General features: G+C 37.5%; 1 protein-coding gene across 1 annotated transcript in view; it reads right to left on the reverse strand.

Annotated features, from left to right (window-relative positions):
- Positions 1-115: 115 nt before the first annotated feature.
- Positions 116-19619, reverse strand: part of pdcl (phosducin-like) — a 36066-nt gene continuing 16562 nt past the window's right edge. Inside the window, exons 7-14 of the mRNA XM_041810337.1 lie at positions 16748-16831; positions 16338-16584; positions 14182-14468; positions 12980-13127; positions 9672-10030; positions 3232-3415; positions 2924-3105; positions 116-1167 (exon numbers count right to left, since the gene is read on the reverse strand). Coding sequence (XP_041666271.1) covers positions 604-1167; positions 2924-3105; positions 3232-3415; positions 9672-10030; positions 12980-13127; positions 14182-14468; positions 16338-16584; positions 16748-16831 — 2055 coding nt within the window. The 3' untranslated portion in view covers positions 116-603. The remainder of the gene's footprint in view (positions 1168-2923; positions 3106-3231; positions 3416-9671; positions 10031-12979; positions 13128-14181; positions 14469-16337; positions 16585-16747; positions 16832-19619) is intronic.

Below are 19619 nucleotides of genomic sequence, written 5' to 3' on the forward strand. Positions count from 1 at the left end.
TTTTGTTGCTACTAGGCAATACATTGAAATGACTTTTCAATAGACGATCTTTAGAGTACTTCATGTTGCAGCTTCAAACTTTAACTCTGAATTGTAGAAATATAACAGTCAGTAACAAAGTCCAAACATTTGTTTATTTTCCCCACTATCTGAAATGTTACAGCACATATAAAAGTTATAAAATTAAATTAAAGTCAGTCTCAGTTGAAAGCTTTTAGTTCTACAGAGAGAAACATTCAATACAGAGAAGATGCACATGAAAGAAACAAAAAGAGGAATGTGTTTCCATACAATGAATAAATAGATGACAGTCACGAAGGGTCAAACAAAAACATTTAAGCTAACATCTACATCATTCTAATGGCAATATGAACAGGTCCTCAATATTCATAACCCAGACTTTTCTTTGATTAAACAGAACTTATATCAGGATGTTTTATGTGCAATGCCGGCTGTGTGTGTAGTATGTTATGCAACTGGTACCGTATCACTCCTGGCTCAGTCAGTCATCATTACAGGGGCCCACATACATCAAAGGGATCTATAGTCCATGCAGACTGTGTGCACATGTTTTCCAAGCATATAAAGCATTAATAATTGGCTTTAGTCTATATCGAGGTCGGAGTCATCGTCGCTCACAGTGTTTTGTACAATGGCTCCATTGCGAACCGTCTTCGGAACCATGGGGGCTTTGTCGGGCAGCAGGCCGTACTCCTGCAGCAGGGCCTCCAGGTCCACAGCAAAGAAATCCTCCCCCAGCTGGTCTGTGAGCCGTACAAAGTTTCCGATCAAGTCCCCTCCTTTGTAGATGAGCAGAGCGGGCAGAGCGCTGTCTCTGAACAGAGCGCTGGTGCTGATGGCTGAGCTGCGAACGCTGCAGAACTTGACCAGCGGGTACTCCTGAGCCAAACACATGAGGCTGCCGCTCATTGCCTCGCAGCCCGGGACCTCCGGTTCGTAGATGTGGATCATGACCAGCGTGCTTTTGTCCTCCTTGTCCAGAGCCTCCAGGAAGTCCTCCCCACTGTTCAGCTCGTAGACCTGTGCGAACCGTTTGCCACGGCAAAGCTGGCGCCGCATCTCTTCTATGCGCTGCATACGGTAATGCTGGAGGAAGTCTTCATCATCCTGCTCTTCCTGTAGCATGTTGTACTCCTGCATGGTCATCTATCAGGGACACAAGGAAAAAACTTACAATTATTCACAGAAATAATTAAGAGGAGAATGCAATTTTGCAAAGAATTACCACAAAACAATTTAAACTTATGTCTGCATGGTAAATATAAATCTACAACAAGCAGATGGCATCATCAAAACAGATCCCAGTTAAGAAACAAGTGCCCCCAAAGCCCTGCACCATCATACACTAGCAGGTCACATCTCCTGATTGGTTCTTTCACAGCATGAAATAGTTCATAGGTCGTACTAGGGCAGGGGTGTCAAACTCAGTTACAGCAGGGGCCGGATTCTGGATTTAGTTCTGACCTGAGAGTCTAACAGAGTCAACATTAAACCATAACTGTCAACCTCACCACACCAGTAATAAAATATTTTAAAAAACACAGCACTGATGATAAATCATTTAGAAATTTAAAAAATTTAAAATGATATGTTTAAAGCCTCAAATCTGGATAAAAATTCCAAATTATGAGTTCAAAATATCAGACCATGATACAAAAAACAAATATAATGTTTTTAAAGAGCAAATATAAGAGGAAAAAGTTGAAATCTTAAGTTTGAAAGGTCAAAATATGAGATCAAATTTGAAATCCTGAGTTTAAAAGTCAAACTATGACTTAATATTTTAAATGATGAGTCCGACAGGTCAAAATATGGGATTAAAAAGCCAAAATAAGGAGTTGAAAATGTCAAAATATGAGCAAGAATTCAAAATGATGACTTAAAAAGTTAGAAATATGACTTAAATTTAAAATAGGGACTTTAAAATAACAAAATTATTCATCTTAAATGTCAAAATATGAGAAAAAAAAAAATGAAATTATGTGTTTACAAGTCAAAAGTAGTAAGGAGTTGAAAAGGTCAAAATATGACTTAAAATCTTAAATTATGAGTCTGATAGGTCAAAATATGGCATTAAAAACCAAAATATGGAGTTGAAAATGTCAAAATATGAGCAAGAATTCAAAATGATGACTCAAAAAGTTAAAAATATGACTTAAATTTAAAATTGTGAGTTTAAAAGAATAAAATTAACTTTTTAAAATATCAAAATATGAGAAAAAAAATTGAAATCATGTGTGAGATGCAAAATTGAAAATATGAAATAAAAACACAAATAAATTTATTTCCCCACATTCTTGACTTTTTATAAAATCTTTCTTACTTTTTACTTTTTCAGGTTTTCATGGATTTTAAATAATCAAGTTGAAGTTTACATTATTATACTGGAGGAAATCTGCAGACCTCATACTGGTGGGCCAGTTATAATACCAATACGATATGATCTTGTGGGCCGGATTTAATCGATCCATGGGCCAGATTTGGCTCCCGGGCCTTGAGTTTGACACCCCTGTACTAGGGTGTTCTGACTTTGTCACTTGAGAGGATAGTAAACATGAATGCAAGCCAGAGAGGAGACTACTTCTGTCGTTTACCAGGTAAGTCATTCATTGTCTTTAATTTTCAGGCAGCAGTGGAAGGCTGAACCTCGTCTATCAAGTTAGTGTGTGCAGTGGCATCTGGCAAAAATCATCAAGGTGAAATCAAGTGTCACTTCTTAACTGATCCACATTTAGACTTTGTATGAGAATAGGATGAGTGTGAAGGGATTTCAGATGCTAATCATCATCTGTTTTTAGCCTTTTCTCTCTGCATGTGTTCCACTAGCAGGTGTGTCACAGTTTCAAACAGAACAGATGGAGAGAAGAGGTTTGATTGAGGGGTCCCTTTGTTTCCCACTTACTTTTCCTTGGATTTTGCTCTGCAGCTCTTTCTGTTTCTCTTTGTCCTTTTCCAGGTCGAGGTCAGAGCGGCAGGTCATCGACAGCTTCTTGATTAATCTCTCCATCTCTTTCTTCTGCTCTGCTTTCTGCTCCACCTCCAACTGCTTGTACTTCCTCCAGTCATTGATGACTCCCTTTGGTCCTGAGAAAGAAACGCCAGAGTCAGTGTCACTGTGACAGCTTGCGTTCTTGGCCGTTTACTGTTTCACAGAAGTACGCACAGAGGTGGTATCAGAGATTTTCGGTGTGTATGTTTGCAGATTAGTACCTGTGTTGACAGCACTTCCATCTGCGCTGTAATCTATCTCAGGCTCAGTGACGTTAGCATCCCGGATGGTTTTGCTCACCCCGTCCTCATCCTCGTTGTCGCTGCCTTCGTCCTCACTGCTGCTGTAGTAGTACTGCAGCTTTTCTCCCAGAATCTTGTCATCTAGAGTCGTCATGTCAGCGGCTCACCTAAGAAGAGCAAATATCAGTGTAAGAGCACCAGTGTTTGGAAGGACAGAACATTACACAGGATTGTTTCATAAAGGGATGGGAAGAAAACACCCCATCATGAGAAATTTTTACTTAACTTTGATACTGAACCTTTCATTTAAACCTACTTACTAAAACAATGGAAGACTTTATGTAGATAAAAACAGAGTGTGGCGACTTTCAAAACACTGAAGCACTTTATTTGATTGGAAATGAACTACAGACAATACATCAGATTCTGAAACAGGGGAAGTTCATTGTTTTAAGATAATTTTGAGATAACAGTTTGGATTTAAAACCAGCCAAACCTTTAAAAAATAGTTGGGACAGTATACACATACTGGGAAATTCCAAAAGGAAACACCTTGTAAACATCTCACAATTAAAGGGCAGCAAGTCTTGATATAAAGGAGGGATGGGGTTAAAATGTTTAACAAGCATTCTGTTTACATTCTTGCAATGTCCCAACTGTTTAGGAAACAGGCTGTATAAACATAAAGCTCAAAGTGCTTTTTAGTGGGAATGACAATGATTAATTAAGAAATGTTTCCTTCAATAAGGATGGATCTTAAAAACACAGCTAAAACAATCATGACAACTGCAAAATACTATTACTAATTCAAGACACGTCAGTTATTTTTAAAGATATTTTTAGGTATTTTTCTTAAATAAAATATAATATTTTAAATAAAATATTCTGAGGAAGGATTCTAGTCGTCTAATAGATACTGGGGTAGGCAATATATAGAGCAGAGGTGTCAAACTCAAGGCCCAGGGGCCAAATCTGGCCCGTGCAGTTATACCCGGCCCACCAGATCATATGATATTTTTAATATAACTGGCCCACCAGTATGAGGTCTGCAGATTTCCTCCAGTATAAAAATGTAAACATAAACTTGATGAATTATAACATCCTTGCTGAGTCATAAAAATTAGAAAAAGTAAACAGTGAAAATGATTTCATAAAAAGTCAGGAACGTAGGACAAATTTGTGTTTTCTTTATATTTTCAATTTTGCATCTCACAGTTATGACTTTTTATTTCATATTTTAACCTTTACATCCCATAACTTTGACTTTTAATCTCATATTTTTACTTTTTAGATTCCCAGTTATACATTAAATCCTAGTTTAACCTTTCAAAGTCATGATTTTGACCTTTATCTCATGTTTTGACCTGTTTCAACTCCTTATTTTGACGTTTATCTTGTTTTTTACCTTTAAAACTCATGGTTTTTAACACTGTTTCATCTTTTAACTTTAAAACTCATTAATTTGAAATTTAATCTCATATTTTGACATTTTAAACTTATGATTTCAATATTTATCTCACAATTTAATTGTTAAATATAATGAGTTTGAATTTTTTTTCTCAGTTTTGCTGACCTATCAACAACTACTTTTTTCAACCTTTAAAACTCACGATTATGACTTTCATATCATATTTTGACTTAAAAATCATGGTTTTAGAATTCTATCTCATTCTTTTCCTTTTAAAAACATTATTTTGACTTTAAATGTCATGTTTTGGGGAGCAGGTGGCCTAGTGGTTAAAGGCGCTCCCCATGTGCGCGGGCGGCCCGGGTTCGAATCCAGCCTGAGGCCCTTTACCGCATGTCTCTCCCCACTCTTGACCCTATTTCTAACTCTATCCACTGTCCTCCTCTATCTAATAAAGGCACAAAAATGCCCCCCCAAAAAATCATGTTTTTACCTTTAAAACTTCTAAGTTTGACTTTTTATCTCAGATTTTTAATTTTAAACTTATCATGTTTACCTTTTAATCTCAAAATCATTTAGGTTGACAGTCAATGGTTAAATGTTGACCCTGTTAGGCCCTAAGGTTAGACCCACATTCAGAATCCAGCCCCTGCTGTGAATAAGTTTGACATCCCTGATATCGAGTACACTCGATTTAACATGGCTCTTGCCACGTGAAATGTATAAAATGACTATATCGTGACCATCAAGTTTAAACTACATGGAAGTTTTACGCCATCAGCATGCACTTCTCTCTGGAGTTTCAGTTCTCCCACAGTCTCCCAAACGCCTCTCTCACAACAGTCAATGCACTCCTCCCACCAATCAAGCACAAGATAGTGTAAAGTGTCAACATGCAACTATGGCGAGTAAAGGAGAATGAAAAGTTGGAAGTTTGAGATGGAGACGGATGATTTGATTCTGAAGAAAAGCAGTGCTGAATCTGTCACCTGGCAGCGGTTCAGATTTCAAAAGGAAGACGCTGAACAAAATGCTGTAATCTGTGCAATACTCTACAAGACTATTGCAACAAAAGGTAGCAGTAGCATGAATTAGTTCAACCACCTTAAATGTCATCCACTGCAAGACGAAGAATACCATAAGCTCCACATGTTCCCATCTTTACCCACACCAAAAAATCCAGGGTACCAGCCTTGAAGACAATGACCCTTGCTTCCTTGTTTGAAGAACTGATCCCATATGACAAAAAAGTTATAAATAGAAAGAGATCACGGAGGCAGTAAGACAACACGTCATCAGACATGGCATGAGTAAGAGTTGTTGAAGAGCCAGGACTAAAAATATAAAAAACTCCCCACCAGCGTCAGTGAGAGAAAAGGTGGCCCATGTCAGGGATGTCAGGGAACTTCATCCAGTGTGCATCAGCAGAGATAACTGGACTAATGTGTGCTGTGAGCTTGAATGGGTGGACTACACCAGGGGTTCTCAACCTTTTCAGCCTGGGACCCCCAAAATAAAGGTGCCAGAGACCGGGGACCCCTGCTGTACCTGAAGGTGGTTGGACAGCCAGGAACATTCAAGAAAAGTCATGTGCAGACAAGGCTGCCCTTGAGGAGGGATAAAGATGGAGGCCAAACTGAAAAATGAGTTTAAGTGGCAAAAATGATTCAAAATTGGCTAAACTGGCATTGAAAAGTGACGAAGAAGGGTTAACATTTGGTAAAATTGATGTAAAGTGGCAACAGTGTAATTAAAAAAATATTCTTAATTTTTAAAGGCATCTGGTGACCCCTCTTAGTGTCTAGCGACCCCAAGGTTGAGAACCACTGGACTAGACTGCAGGGTTCTGGCCATCGGCTGCATCTTTTGATGTGAGTTTTTATATAGGTTTGCTAATCATCATATTGGTGTCATTTTATGCACCAATGTGATGAATTACACTCACAGGAATTTAAAGGAGACTTTAAATTATCCCTATAAGGCCTGAAAATATCACAATGTCAATTTTAGGCGATATCGTCCCAGCTCTAAATAGCTATATAGAGTAAAGAGAGACACAGGCTGGGCAGGAGTGAATAATTCCTAATGATTGCATTGAGTTTTGAGTGTATACTGAGTAATAAGGAATACCATTTAAAATCAATGTAGTAATTTTACTTGTAAAATCCATTGTGTGCATTAAATGGAGCACAAGAGCCTCAAGTTTCCTGTGTAGTTTGATTATAAATTTGTATAAACATAACAACTGCTGAAGACAGTGATGTCAATTGTCTTATCTCCAGTTCATCATAGATTAAAACGCATTCAGTAAATTTGTTTTGTCTCCTAATAATCCTTTAAAGCACATTTGTCAGTGGAGCATTATAATCCAAACTGAAAGGCACCCAGGCTGTCATAGTTGGGATAAAAAGAGCTTGTGTGTCAGAAATAGGACATCTACACCATACACGGCTTACACTAAGTATGTCAATAAATACAACTCAGGGCTGAGGGCTTTAAATGAAGCAGTCAGCCGTATGAAAGCCCAGATGGAGAGAGGAGGAGGCAGACTCTACAAAAACACAAGACAATAGCATGGCTTAAAACTAAATGCGTTTCCTTTACTTGATTTGATGTCTAAATAAGCAACATCTCTCCAGAGTTAACTTAACACAGAAGTAAACAGAAAGGATAAAGGCCTCAAACCCTTACTGACAACACTGTCAGTTTGACAGCTATGATAGCTAAGGCTAGGTATGCTCAGAAGCTCATTACTGTTGCTGACATTACTTCAGGTATACAAGTAATACTCAAAGGAGGATGAGGACAATCCAATTAGACAGTTTATTAAGTAGGACACAGGCCGAACCAGCGAGCGTGTGTGAAAAAGAGCGACGTTAGCGTTAGCCGAGCTAAGCTAGCTTGGTTCGCACCTGACTTCCTGTGGAAACTAATCAACATTCGCTAACACAACCTGTTTTCGTACTACAATTTTGACAAATTTTACTCAGTTACACGGTAAATAGCATATTATTGCAAAGGAACATTGTTTTTAAAATCTTACCTTGCTTTTATGGGTAACTTGGTCCAATACGACGATAACTCCGACGGTTCTCCTCCAGCTAATCTGCTAGTTTAGCTGCCGCGAGCCCCGGGAGTTTGATACCTTCACGGTTCACTAGGACATCGTATTGTTAAAGCACAAGCCTACAGGGAAGTGTCAATTTGCGCTATTTTAAGCTTTACTTTTCATGTGGAATAATCCAAATTTAATAGATACAGGCTCCAGAAACGAGAGCAGCCTTTTTTCTTTAATAACAAAATATTTTGAAAACATAAATACTTTCTCAAACAAATTTTGATGTCATTACTACGGCAAGCGGCAAAAATCTAAGCTATATCACCACTTTTCAATACTACCAAATTTTACTTATTAGTTTACTTACAGTATACGAACAATATTTTAAAATAAGATAAAGGACGACGGCGTTTTGTGGGCCAATCTTCTGGATTTTTTTGGATTTTACTGATAACACTTAAAGGCAACATCGGTCATACCATTGACGTAGGACGCGCAGGGAACTTGCTGGAAGTGCTGTAATAGACTTCACCACTAGAGGGTGGTATAGCTCTATAAAGCAGTGTTACTCAACCCTACTCAACCAAAGAGCCAAATTGTTGAAAAGTACCTTTGCAAGAGCCACAATCTAAGTGGTGAAAAGTGGCAAAAACAGCTTGAGGAAGGAATTAAAATAAGTTTAAGGTGGCAAAAAGCAGCAAAAATGGGTGAAAAGGGGCAAAAATGAGGGGAAAAAGTGGAAAAAGGGTCAGAAAGTAGCAAAAATGGTTGAGAAGTGACAGAAATGAGTTACAGGTGGCAAAAATAGACCAAAATTGGCAAAAAAAAAAAAAAAAAAAGAGTGAGAAGTGATTACAAAAAACAAAAAGCAGTCAAGAGTGGGAAAAAACATAGGAAACAATTGGTATTTAATGGCAAAAGTAGCTTTAATGGGTGAAAAGTGGCAAAAAAAAAAAAAATGCGAAAAAGGGCAAAAAAGCTTACCTATTTTAAGGTTTTCTGGGGGAATAATATTTAAAATGAAGACATAAAAAACCACAAATAATCACGTTGAGTATCACTTCCTTAAAGTAACTATAAGTCCATTTATTTTGCTCCATGCAGAAGTTAGCAAAGCAAATCACTTTTTTTTTTTCTGGTGTGTGGTTGCGCGCCTCCCCTGAAGTTCTGTGGCGCCCCCTAGGGGAGGCCTGCCTCACACTTTGAAAACCTCTGCCTTAAAGTAAAATACTATCATCAGTTCTATTTTCTACATCAATAACCCCCACTAGTGAAAGTACCACAGGATGTATAACTTAAAAGCCCAGAGTGCAAAAACGTATTAAATGTGGTTTGGGTTGCTTTTTTTGCATTACCAGGTAATGGTGCTTTTGTTAAATGTGTGTGTTTTCAGTGCAGTGTATCGTGCTTAACAAACTGAACTCTGCTATAGGGTGGGTCTATTCCCTGATACCTTATGGACTCTTGCTCAGGCCAAAAGAAACACTGAAATCACAGGAAATAGAAAACTGCACATGGGAATACAGAGTCATGCAAGATCCTGAACAATAGACTGTCAAAACAAAGATTTTAAAACACTGCACTATACATTGTCTGAAGTTTTATTTCAGTGAATGGTTTCAGTGTAATCAGTTCTTTTGAAAAGAAAAATCCAGACAGAAAATACCTTTATTAGACTAGACAGCATGTTCATGTTTTTGATGGTGTTTCAGTCTTCAAGCACAAATCATTAAACAGAGATCATGTTAATCCTACCAGATTTCAAATGTGAGACAGAGTGTGAGCTAGTTAGAAGAGTTTTTGTTTAATCCAGATCCTCCAGTGTTGTTTAAACATGTTTCACTCTATATTTTCTATATAAACATCTTCAGCACTTATGTTACTTTAGCTGCAGCCACGTTTACCTTCATATGGTGGATCACAATCATAACTATCAGTGTCTCTTCAAGGTCATAGCTCATCAGTCCCTACTTTAGTGTCCTCCTTCTCTTTTTGTGATTGCTCCTCCTTTGGCACACTAAACGCCACATAAGGACAAGTCCTGGTGTTCTGGCATACAAGCTTCTTCAGTGTGGCCGAATTCACTATGTCAAATCCCACTTTACCTCCGAAGGTGCTGGGCTTCCAGTATTCAGGAGAGCATATGGGGTTTCCCAGGAGGCCTTTGAGAGAGAAAGGGGCGCCCATCTCCACCATGCTCTCTCCAAATATGGACCCCGGCCTTGTTCTCTCCAGCATCAGACCGGGATAAAACTCCAAGGCATCGATGTCTCCATAGAACTCTTCAAGTTCACGGGCTATCTCTTCATTATCTGTGAAAAGCAGTGTAGTCATAAGTATGCAGCTCATTCAGAATATCTTCAAAAATCTTGTGAGGAACTTTTGGTTTGTAGACAATTTGGTGCCTCCTATGGATAGCCACTCTCTACTTGTTAGTGTATCTTACCCTATAAATGTTTAAGCAGTGTTTTCTTATAAAAAAAATGGCATGCTGCTGTCTTGTTACACTCAAATTTTAGCCCTCAAGAGGAAACAGGACCCCGTGGTTATGTTCTGCATAAAAGCTGTTCTCCTGTTCACTTTTGGTGATGTTTTAGAGAATTATTTTCACAGTCAAATGATGGACTGCCCTGAAATTTGGTACTAACAGTCTTAGTGAGCAAAAGATAAAGCCTAATGATTTTGATATTCCTCTGAAACTTCCTTAAGCATCAGTGGATGGTCAAAGTTTTCTCTTACGTCAACAGCTACTGGGAGGAGAGACACATTAGTGGCAGACATTCACACTTCCCACACAATTTATCCTAAGAATTTCCAGGCAGCATTTCCAGTAAAACCACTGGGGGATTGTGTTTGTGGTTTGTAGGCAGTGTCTTATGAACCACTGGATGGAAAACTTTGACATTAAGGCTTTCTGGCAAATTCTGGATTTCAGTCTAACCTGAGAGCCTAACAGGGTCAACATTTAACTATGAACAGCCAACCTCTTTTTTTTCAGTAATGAATTATTGAAAAATAACTTACTAGTAATGAAAAAAGGTTTTTAGTTTAAAAAAAGTCAAAATGATAAGTTTAAGGCTTAAAATCTGAGATAAAAATCAAACTTAACAGTTCAAAAGGTCAAAAATGAAATCAAACTTCGTAATACCTGTTTTTTAAAGGCAAATATTTGAAAAAGAAATTTGCAATCATGTTTCAAAGGTCAAAAAATGAGATAAAGTTCAAAATTATGAGTTTGTTAAAGGCCAAAAACGAGGCAAAATTTTGAATTGAGTCTAAAACGTCAAAATATGGAATTAAAAGTCAAAGTTAGTAGTTGAAAATGTCAATAATATAAAAAGATATCAATAATATTAAAAAGAATGAGTTTAAAAAGTTAAAATATGCAATAAAATTTAAAATTATGCATTTAAAAGGGCAAGATATAAGGCAAAATTATCAATTTTGAGTCTAAAATGTCAAAATATGGGATTAAAAGTCAAAGTAATACAAACTAGATATGATCAAAATATGACCTTAAATTAAAAATTGTGAACCTTGAAGGTCAAAATAGGAGATGGTCAGTCAAAATCATACGTGTAATTCATAATCCTGACTTTTTAATCTTATTACTTCTTACTCATTATCCAATTTTTATAATTTAAATTAATTTAAATTAAAGCTTAAGTTTACATTTTTATACTGGAGAACATCTGCAGACCTCATTCTGGTGGGCCAGCTATAATAAAAATATGAGATCATCTTGCGGGCCACATGTAACTGTATCACGGGCCGGATTTGGCCCCCGGGCCTTGAGTTTGACACCCTTGCTCTAGAGGATTATCTTATCTTACAGTACCTATAAAAGGAAGTAACCCTTTAAAGTGTTTGACTCTTTGATTGATTTTTTTAAATCAATCACAGCTAATATAATTTGGATGTTTTTGGCAAAAAAAATGAAAAAAAAGGAAAACAGATTTCTACAAAATAATGTAAATTTAATAAAAATATGCGATGTAAAATACACGACTGCATAAATAAAGTGACTGATCTAATTCAGCTAATTGGTGCTAGTAGTCTCACAATTAATGAGTCTGTATCTGTAAGGTCCAGCCACTGGTTCATCAGTATTCCTGGCTACCATTACACCATGAGGACAAAAGAACACTCCAAGCAACCCAGAGAAAAGGTTATAGATAAATCGGTGGATGGATTAAATAAAACCTGCAAGGCACTGACGTCCCTGAGTTCAGTTAAATCCATCATGAAGAAATGGAGGGGATATGTCACATGTGTCAATCTGCCTAGATCAGGCCGTCCTCACAAACTGAGTGAGCGTGCAAGAAGGAGACTAGTGAGAGAGGCCACCAAGGCACCTATGACTACTCTGAAGGAGTTCCAAGCTTCAGCGAACACCAAACACTACACATAATCACAAACACACCATTCCCACTGTGAAGCACGGTGGTGGTAGCATTATGCTGTGGAGATGCTTCTCAGCAGCCGGCCCTGGAAGGCTTGTAAAGGTAGAAGGAAAAATGAATGCAGCAAAATACAGGAAAATCCTAGAGAATTGTGGCTTGGGAGAAGATTTATATTCCAGCAAGACAATAGGCAAAAGCATACAGAGAAAGCTACACAAAAAAATGGTTTGAAGACATTAAGGTGAATGTTCTGGAGTGGCCGAGTCAAAGCCCAGACCTCAGTCCAGTAGAAAATTTGTTTAAAAGTATTTTCATTCTAGATGTTTCAGACAGATGCCACACCATACACCTAAAACTCCTGTGCTCGAACATGTCAGCCAAAGCTGTTTGATGTATTAAATTCCTTATTTGGAGGTTCTGACTGAATCAGCAGAAAAATGATTGCATTGATACCCATGCTTGAAGACATTTGGCCAAACATTTGCCTGTAGCAAGCCTCAAACCTGGTTATGCGGGCTGGCTGGGCAAATCAGGCCTGAAATCAGAACTTAAATCTCTAGCAAGCCAAAGGGGAGCATTGTTTCTATCAAACACTTCATTGTTGTGGGGACCTAAGTGATACAATATAGAAATAAAAATATATTTAAAAGTCCCAGCTGTGTATTCTAGGTTTGAAAAGTGAAGTCATTCAGAGTACACCCAAATCATCAGACTTGGAAAAAAACACAAGGGCTCTGAAGGGAGTGGATGTCATTTATTCCAAGAATGTCCAGCTGCTCTCATGGACTTGTAAAAGTCGTAAATCACATGCTTTAAAGGTTGTGCTGTGTGGTCTGTACACAGAACTGTTTTACTTACCAGTGAATTGTTTGAACGAAGTGTACGGCTTAAGGTTAAAGCGCTTCCTGTACTCATTGAAGGGTTGCATGCGGAGCTGGCGGGACTCCTTTATGGCTCCCACGGCCACTTTGGTCACCACGGCATTAATGTTATGCCCACCGCCAATCTATAAAACAAGAGACAACATTTAAAATAAATGAATAAGCAGCCGTTTTAAAATCTGATTTTTGGTTTAATTAGACAGTCTGACATAATTAAATAAGAAAGAAATCATAAATCAGAATTACAAACAAATTTCACACATTCACCACAAGTTAGAAAAATACATACATCCTGCACAAGACTCCAGCAGCATGATTAATTCAGGAGTAGTTTGAGCATTAAAGCTACCGCGAGTTTTCATCTGTTCATGAAACAGACCAAAATTAATCAAAACAGTACAGCTCTAGACCGCCTCCATCAGACCCCTGCTCTGCAGACCACTTCTATTAGACCCCACCACTGTCAGTCACTGTTTTTCATAGAAAATTATCTTGATGAACAATAATCTTAGCTTTTGAAATAAAGCAGGAGGAGGTTTATTGTTGTTATAGACACAAATCCAAAGTACTACACATCTACGTCCACTTTATTATGGCCCCTTAATGATCTTTTTGAAATATCCCTTAAGTAAAACCTAATTTAAGTACACCTTGAAGACTGTAAAATCTCAGAAATTTGATACCTTCAGAGAAAATTATGTTTTTTGATTTGTCTGAAGGCTTTTTGTTTGTGTAGGTTTTCTTGTACTTAAGTTCTTCAGCATTTCTGATGTAACTGACAATAAAAATTGAAGATCTATGTGAAGGCATGCATTAAACAAATATTCACTGAGCATGCAGTGAGCATTGATTTCTGTGTGGCAGGAAAAAGAGCCCAAAAGGAACACTAACATTGTTTCTGTTGAGCTTATATATCAGTTCTGTGGCTACACCTGTTATTGAAAAGTTTCCCCTCTTTTTAAAAGTATGCCTTTTGTTTTCTTTGACCAATCCTGCGGCAGAAAAACATTAACCAAAACACCTCAGCTTTTATCAGCGCGAAACACAGGATCCAAAACAGGAAGACTGAGCAGTATAAAAGCCAAAAAACACTTTTCACACAGACTTGGAGCCAGCTTGAAAACAGATACCGTCACCTTTATTCAGCTAACTCAGAGTGCCAGATATTTCAAACGTTACCTGTCCAGCAGCTTGGTGAGAGAAGGCGTCCACCAGCTTCTCGATGCCGTAGCGTGTGAGAACAGAAGTGTTGAAGAGGAACTGAGTGTATGAAAGTTCATCTCCATTGATCAAAAAGCTGTCAGGCATCAGGGGATGCCAGTGGTAGAGCTGGCTGAACTCCAGAGCGATTCGGTTTCCGTACTGGAACGGTGAGTTAAACAGCAGCGTGGGATCAAACTTCAGCTGCAGCAGGTAACCGCTGAGGTGCTGCACATACTCCTCTATCACTATTTTTATTGTCTCACCTGAGGGGAACACGTAGGGACACAAAAGAGGGAGGCATTAAAGTCAAATCACTCATCTGATACTGACTCACACATCAGAATCATCATCAGACATGTCAGCGTGCAGAGACACTGTTATTAACAAAAACATCAACTATCCATAAAGTGACGTAGATGTAATAATAGACACCTCTCCTGGATTAGTTAAGTATTAAGTTAAGTATTAGTTAACTACAGCCAAGATGAGTTTGTAGCTAAATAGCTTTATTCACATCTTAAAAAAAGGGGTGTCAAACTCAATCGTAGCAGCGGTCTGATTCTGGGTTTAGGTCTAACCTGAGAGCCTAACAGGGTCAACATTTACCCATAACTGTCAACCTCCCCACACCAGTAATAAAATATGAAAAAACAGCACTGATGATAAATCATTTATAAATTCAAAAAAGTAAAAATGATACGTTTAGAGGCTCAAATCTGAGATAAAATTTCCAACTTATTAGTTCAAAAGATCAGAACACAATATTAAAAATTGGAAACTAATGTTTTAAAGAGCAAATATATGAGAAGAGAGTTGAAATCATAAGTTTGAAAGGTCACAATACGAGATCAAATTTGAAACCATGAGTTTAAAAGTCAAAACATGAGTTATAATTTAAAATTATGAGTCTGATAGGTCAAAATATGCGATTAAAAAGCCAAAACAAGGAGTTGTAAATGTCAAAATATGAGCAAGAATTCAAAATGATGACTTAAAAAGTTAAAAATATGACTTAAATTTAAAATTGGGAGTTTAAAAGAAAAATTATTATTTCAAAATGTCAAAATATGAGAAAAAAATTGAAATCATGTATTTAAAAGTCAAAATATGGGATTAAAAAGCCAAAGTAAGGAGTTGAAAAGGTCAAAATATGACCTAAAATTTTAAATTGGGAATCTAAAAGATAAAAATCTGACATATAAAGTCCAAATTATGAGTTGAAAAGTACAAAGTATGAAATAAAAAGTTTAAATCATAAGTTTCAGTCCTAATGGTGAGATGTAAAATTGAAAATATGAAATAAAAACAAATTAATTTCTTCCCCATATCAGTGACTTTTTATGAAATCTTTCTTACTCTTTACTTTTTCAGGTTTTTATGGCTTTTAAATAATCATGTTAAAGTTTACATTTTTATACTGGAGTAAATCTGCAGACCTCATACTGGTGGGCTGGTTAGAATACAAATACATGATCTTGGGGGCCGGATATAATCGATCCATAGGCCAGATTTGGCCCCTGGGCCTTGAGTTTGACACCCCTGTCTTAGAACATCTTAAAAACTTACTTCTTGAGTATTTTAGGGTTGTCAGGAATACTGGGTTTTTAAACTTTTAAACTCCAGTGAAATTCAAACAGCATAAATACCTGTTCACCTTAGAAACAAAAGTAAGAAGCCTAAGCATCAATAAGTCGTTGAATTCTTGTTTTTAATTATCAAAAAATCCAGAAATTTCTGCCTTTTAGGCAGTGTGTCATTGCTGAAACATTAAAATAATATTTGAAGAATTTAGACAGTGTTTTCTTAGTTCGTATTTTTGATACTACAGTACCTATACAAATTATCAGCCAAATTTAATTGACCATGATTGATTTATAAACTCAATAACAGGGTAAAACATCTAAGAGAGTGTGTGTTTGTCTTCACCATGCAACCTGCTAAGACATCATGAAGCTCCTTCATCTGCCTGAAGACCTGACCCCCCTCCTCTCTCTCTTTAAATTATAAAGAATGTTTTAACTGTTGAACATTTAAAGATGCTGGCCTGCAGATATTTCTAATTTACCAGCCTCTCTCCAGTCTTTGTGCTAAGTTGGGCTCATCCTCTCCCAGCCTCAGCTTTAAATGCTCACCGATGATGATGAAGCGTGCAGTCTGGAAAAGCTGCTCGTCATCCCAGGTGGGGTGCTCTGCCTTGAGGATGTCACACACTCGGTTGTGCTCCCTCAGCCACAGTGTGGCGTACATTCCCAAACCAGGAAGGAGTCCAAACACTTCCTGACCAATAGCAATCTGATGTTCAGGGGGGATGCCAGGGGGGTAGCTCATCCTGACGGGTGCGTCAATTACAGTAGGAGGGAACACCTGGCCATCAATCACCTGACAAAGTGCAAAAACAAAAGATTTAATGCAAGATCTGTCTGTTTCAGCTCATTCACTATATACTCTGCATTCCTGAACAAAAGATTTTATTCAGTGTTTAATCTTAAAGGAAATGTTGGGATGTGTAAGCTTCTGTGCCATAGATTGTGTTTTTTTTAACCTGGTACTTTAGTTTTCCGTCTTTGTGGAGGCGGAGCTGCAGCTGACGTTCCAGGTTGTCTCCATAAATATGACCTGCGTCAACCTGTAGACGTCACAGGACAGGAAAAAAACAGAAGTGGTGTGATACAAATAAAGGTATGGATAACAATCAGGGGGATACATCATTACATCATCATGTTCTTTGTTTTCTACATCAGATCTTTCATTTTTGTAGACTTGGACATTAACCCAAAGCTTCAATACAAAGATGTTGGCAACAAAGGCAGAATATCATTGAAGCTGTACTTTTATAAAGTAATTTTACTAAAAACTGACAAATATTTCTGTTTAATAATATAATTCTCGAAAACAATGACGGATTCAAAATATTATGCAAGGTTGCGATTTGTCCTGAGTGTCAAGTTTAAAGGGACAAACCTTTTTATGTGTGCAAATTCATTTACCTCTACATGTAAGAGTCTGGCTAAGTGCACAGTGTTCTCTACAGCAGGGGTTCTTTTCGGCCTGCAACCCCCAAAATAGAGGTGCCAGAGACCGAGGACCCCGACTGTACCTGAAGGTGGTTAAACACAACCATGCACGTTCAAGAACAGTCATGTGCAAACAAGGCCACACATAAGGGGAGGATAAAAGGGGAGAGCTTTCTGGGGCCCAGACAAACTGGGGCCCATAAAGGTCGGCAAAATCATGGTCCATTGTAAAGTTAAGCTGTGATAACCGTATTTTATTTTTTACCTGAATAATAACCACTCTTATCAAAGGAATACATTTCTTTTTCTAATAATGCTGTAGTATAAAGCAATCCTAGAAATGTCAGTCCCTTTTCTTAAAAACAGAATTTTGTGAAAAATCGCAGAAATAGAGGTGAAATGGTATTTTAAGTAGCAGAAATGGGCCAAGAGTGGCAAAAGCTAGGATTAAAGTGGCAAAAAATAGGCATAAATAGTGGCAAAAGGGGTTAACAGTAGCATTCTTAGCTAAAATTGGAGGAAAAGGTGTTAAAATTGCATTAAAAAGTGGGAGAAATTGGTTTTAACTGGTAAAATGGGTTAACTGAGGCAGAAAAATAGTCTGAAAGTGGTAGAAATGTAGATGCTGCATTATGGTCTTGTATGCATGTGTGTGTATTTAATTTTATTTATATATTTTTATGACTTTGTTCTAGATTTGCCATCTTTATTTTATTTTATCAATAGAATTGGTTTACCTTTTATAAGTGCATACTATCTTTTTACTAATGTATCATCATGATTTTGTATGTTTCATGTACTTTAGTTTCCTTTAGTAATTTAATTTAATTATTGAATTCTTAATATCATTATTATTATCAGTTCCTTTTTCCTCTTATATGTTTATCCTTATTTTATTCATATGTATTTATTTATTTTAATCTTATCCTATTTAATTCATGTATTTATTCTTTTTTTAAATTTTTTATTTTCTTTTCAAAAAACTGTATATGTCATCAGGGGATATTATTTGTATATTTTGCAATTGCTAATAAATAAAAATCTAAAAAAGAAAGTGGCAGAAATAGGTTAAACCTGCAAAAGTAGGCATAAAAACTAGTTAAGTGTGGTTGAAATTGGCAAAAAAGGGCATAAAACATGGTGAAAAGGGGTTAATAGTGGCAATAATTGATCAAAAGAGGCAACAATAGGCAGAAAGTGACAAGAATTGGTTTAGAGTAGGCAAAATGGGCAGAACAGGTGGTGGAAAGGGTTTTAAAGTGACAAAAATGGCTTACAAGTGGAATAAATGGCCAGAAAAGAAGGTGACATCGGCAGGAATGGGTTAAAATGTGGCAAAATTGGTGTAAAGTGGAAAATAATGGGTAAAAATCTGGGTAGGATTGCACAACATTGAGGAAAAGTTGCCAATTATTTTACAATTTGAAATCATTTTTAAAAATTCTTAGTTGTTTAAAATCTTCTAGCAACCCCCTGTTAGTGTCTCGTGACCTCTTGGGGGGGTCCCAACCCCCCATGTTGAGGACCACTGCTCTAAAGAGCTGGGTCTTTAGCTTCCTCTTGAAAGTAGGAAGGGACTCTGTGGATTAAATGGAGTTGGATAATTCATTCCACCACCGAGGGACAACAGAGGAGGATAGTGACTTAGAGCTGTGATGTGCTGGAAGTACCAGGCGCCTTTCGTTTGATGAGCGTAGTGGGCGAGAGGGAGTGTAGACCTGGATGAGGGACTCCAGGTGAGCAGGAGCAGTTTTAGTTACAGCTTTGTAAGCAATGATTGGAGTTTTGGATTTGATGCGAGAGAGATGAACAGAGGAGTGACATGTGCTGTCTTGGGTTGGTTGAAGACCAGCGTGCTGCTGTGTTCTGGATCATCTGCAGGGGTCTAAATGTGCATGCAAGGAGGCCTGATGCCAGTAATGAGTTGCATTTATCAGTGCACAATATCACTAGAGCCTGTACCAGGAGAAGTGTTCATGCTCTGTCAGGTAGGGTCTGATCCTCCGTTATAGAGAGTAAATCAGCAAGACTAAGCAATCGAGACCACATGAACCTTGAAGGTTAGCTGGTGATCAATCAGGACACCCAGATTTTGAGCAGTCTTAGTGGACATGAGTTTATCTGATCCAAACTGGATATTTATGTGTGGTTGCACGGTGGGACTGGCTGGGATCAGTCTTGGACAGGTTGAGCTAAAGCTGATGTTTCCTTATCCATTTAGAAATATCATCTATCGTGTCATCTGGTGGACAGAATAGTAAAAGCTGTATCGTCTGTATAACAGTGATAAGAAAGCCACATGATATTTTATAGACACTACTGGTCAAAAGTTTTAGAACATCCCAATTTTTCCAGTTATTTATTGCAATTCAAGTCGTTTAAATCCAGTGAATGGCTTGA

The sequence above is a fragment of the Cheilinus undulatus genome, linkage group 17 (assembly GCF_018320785.1).
Source record: "Cheilinus undulatus linkage group 17, ASM1832078v1, whole genome shotgun sequence".
Lineage (NCBI taxonomy): Eukaryota > Metazoa > Chordata > Actinopteri > Labriformes > Labridae > Cheilinus > Cheilinus undulatus.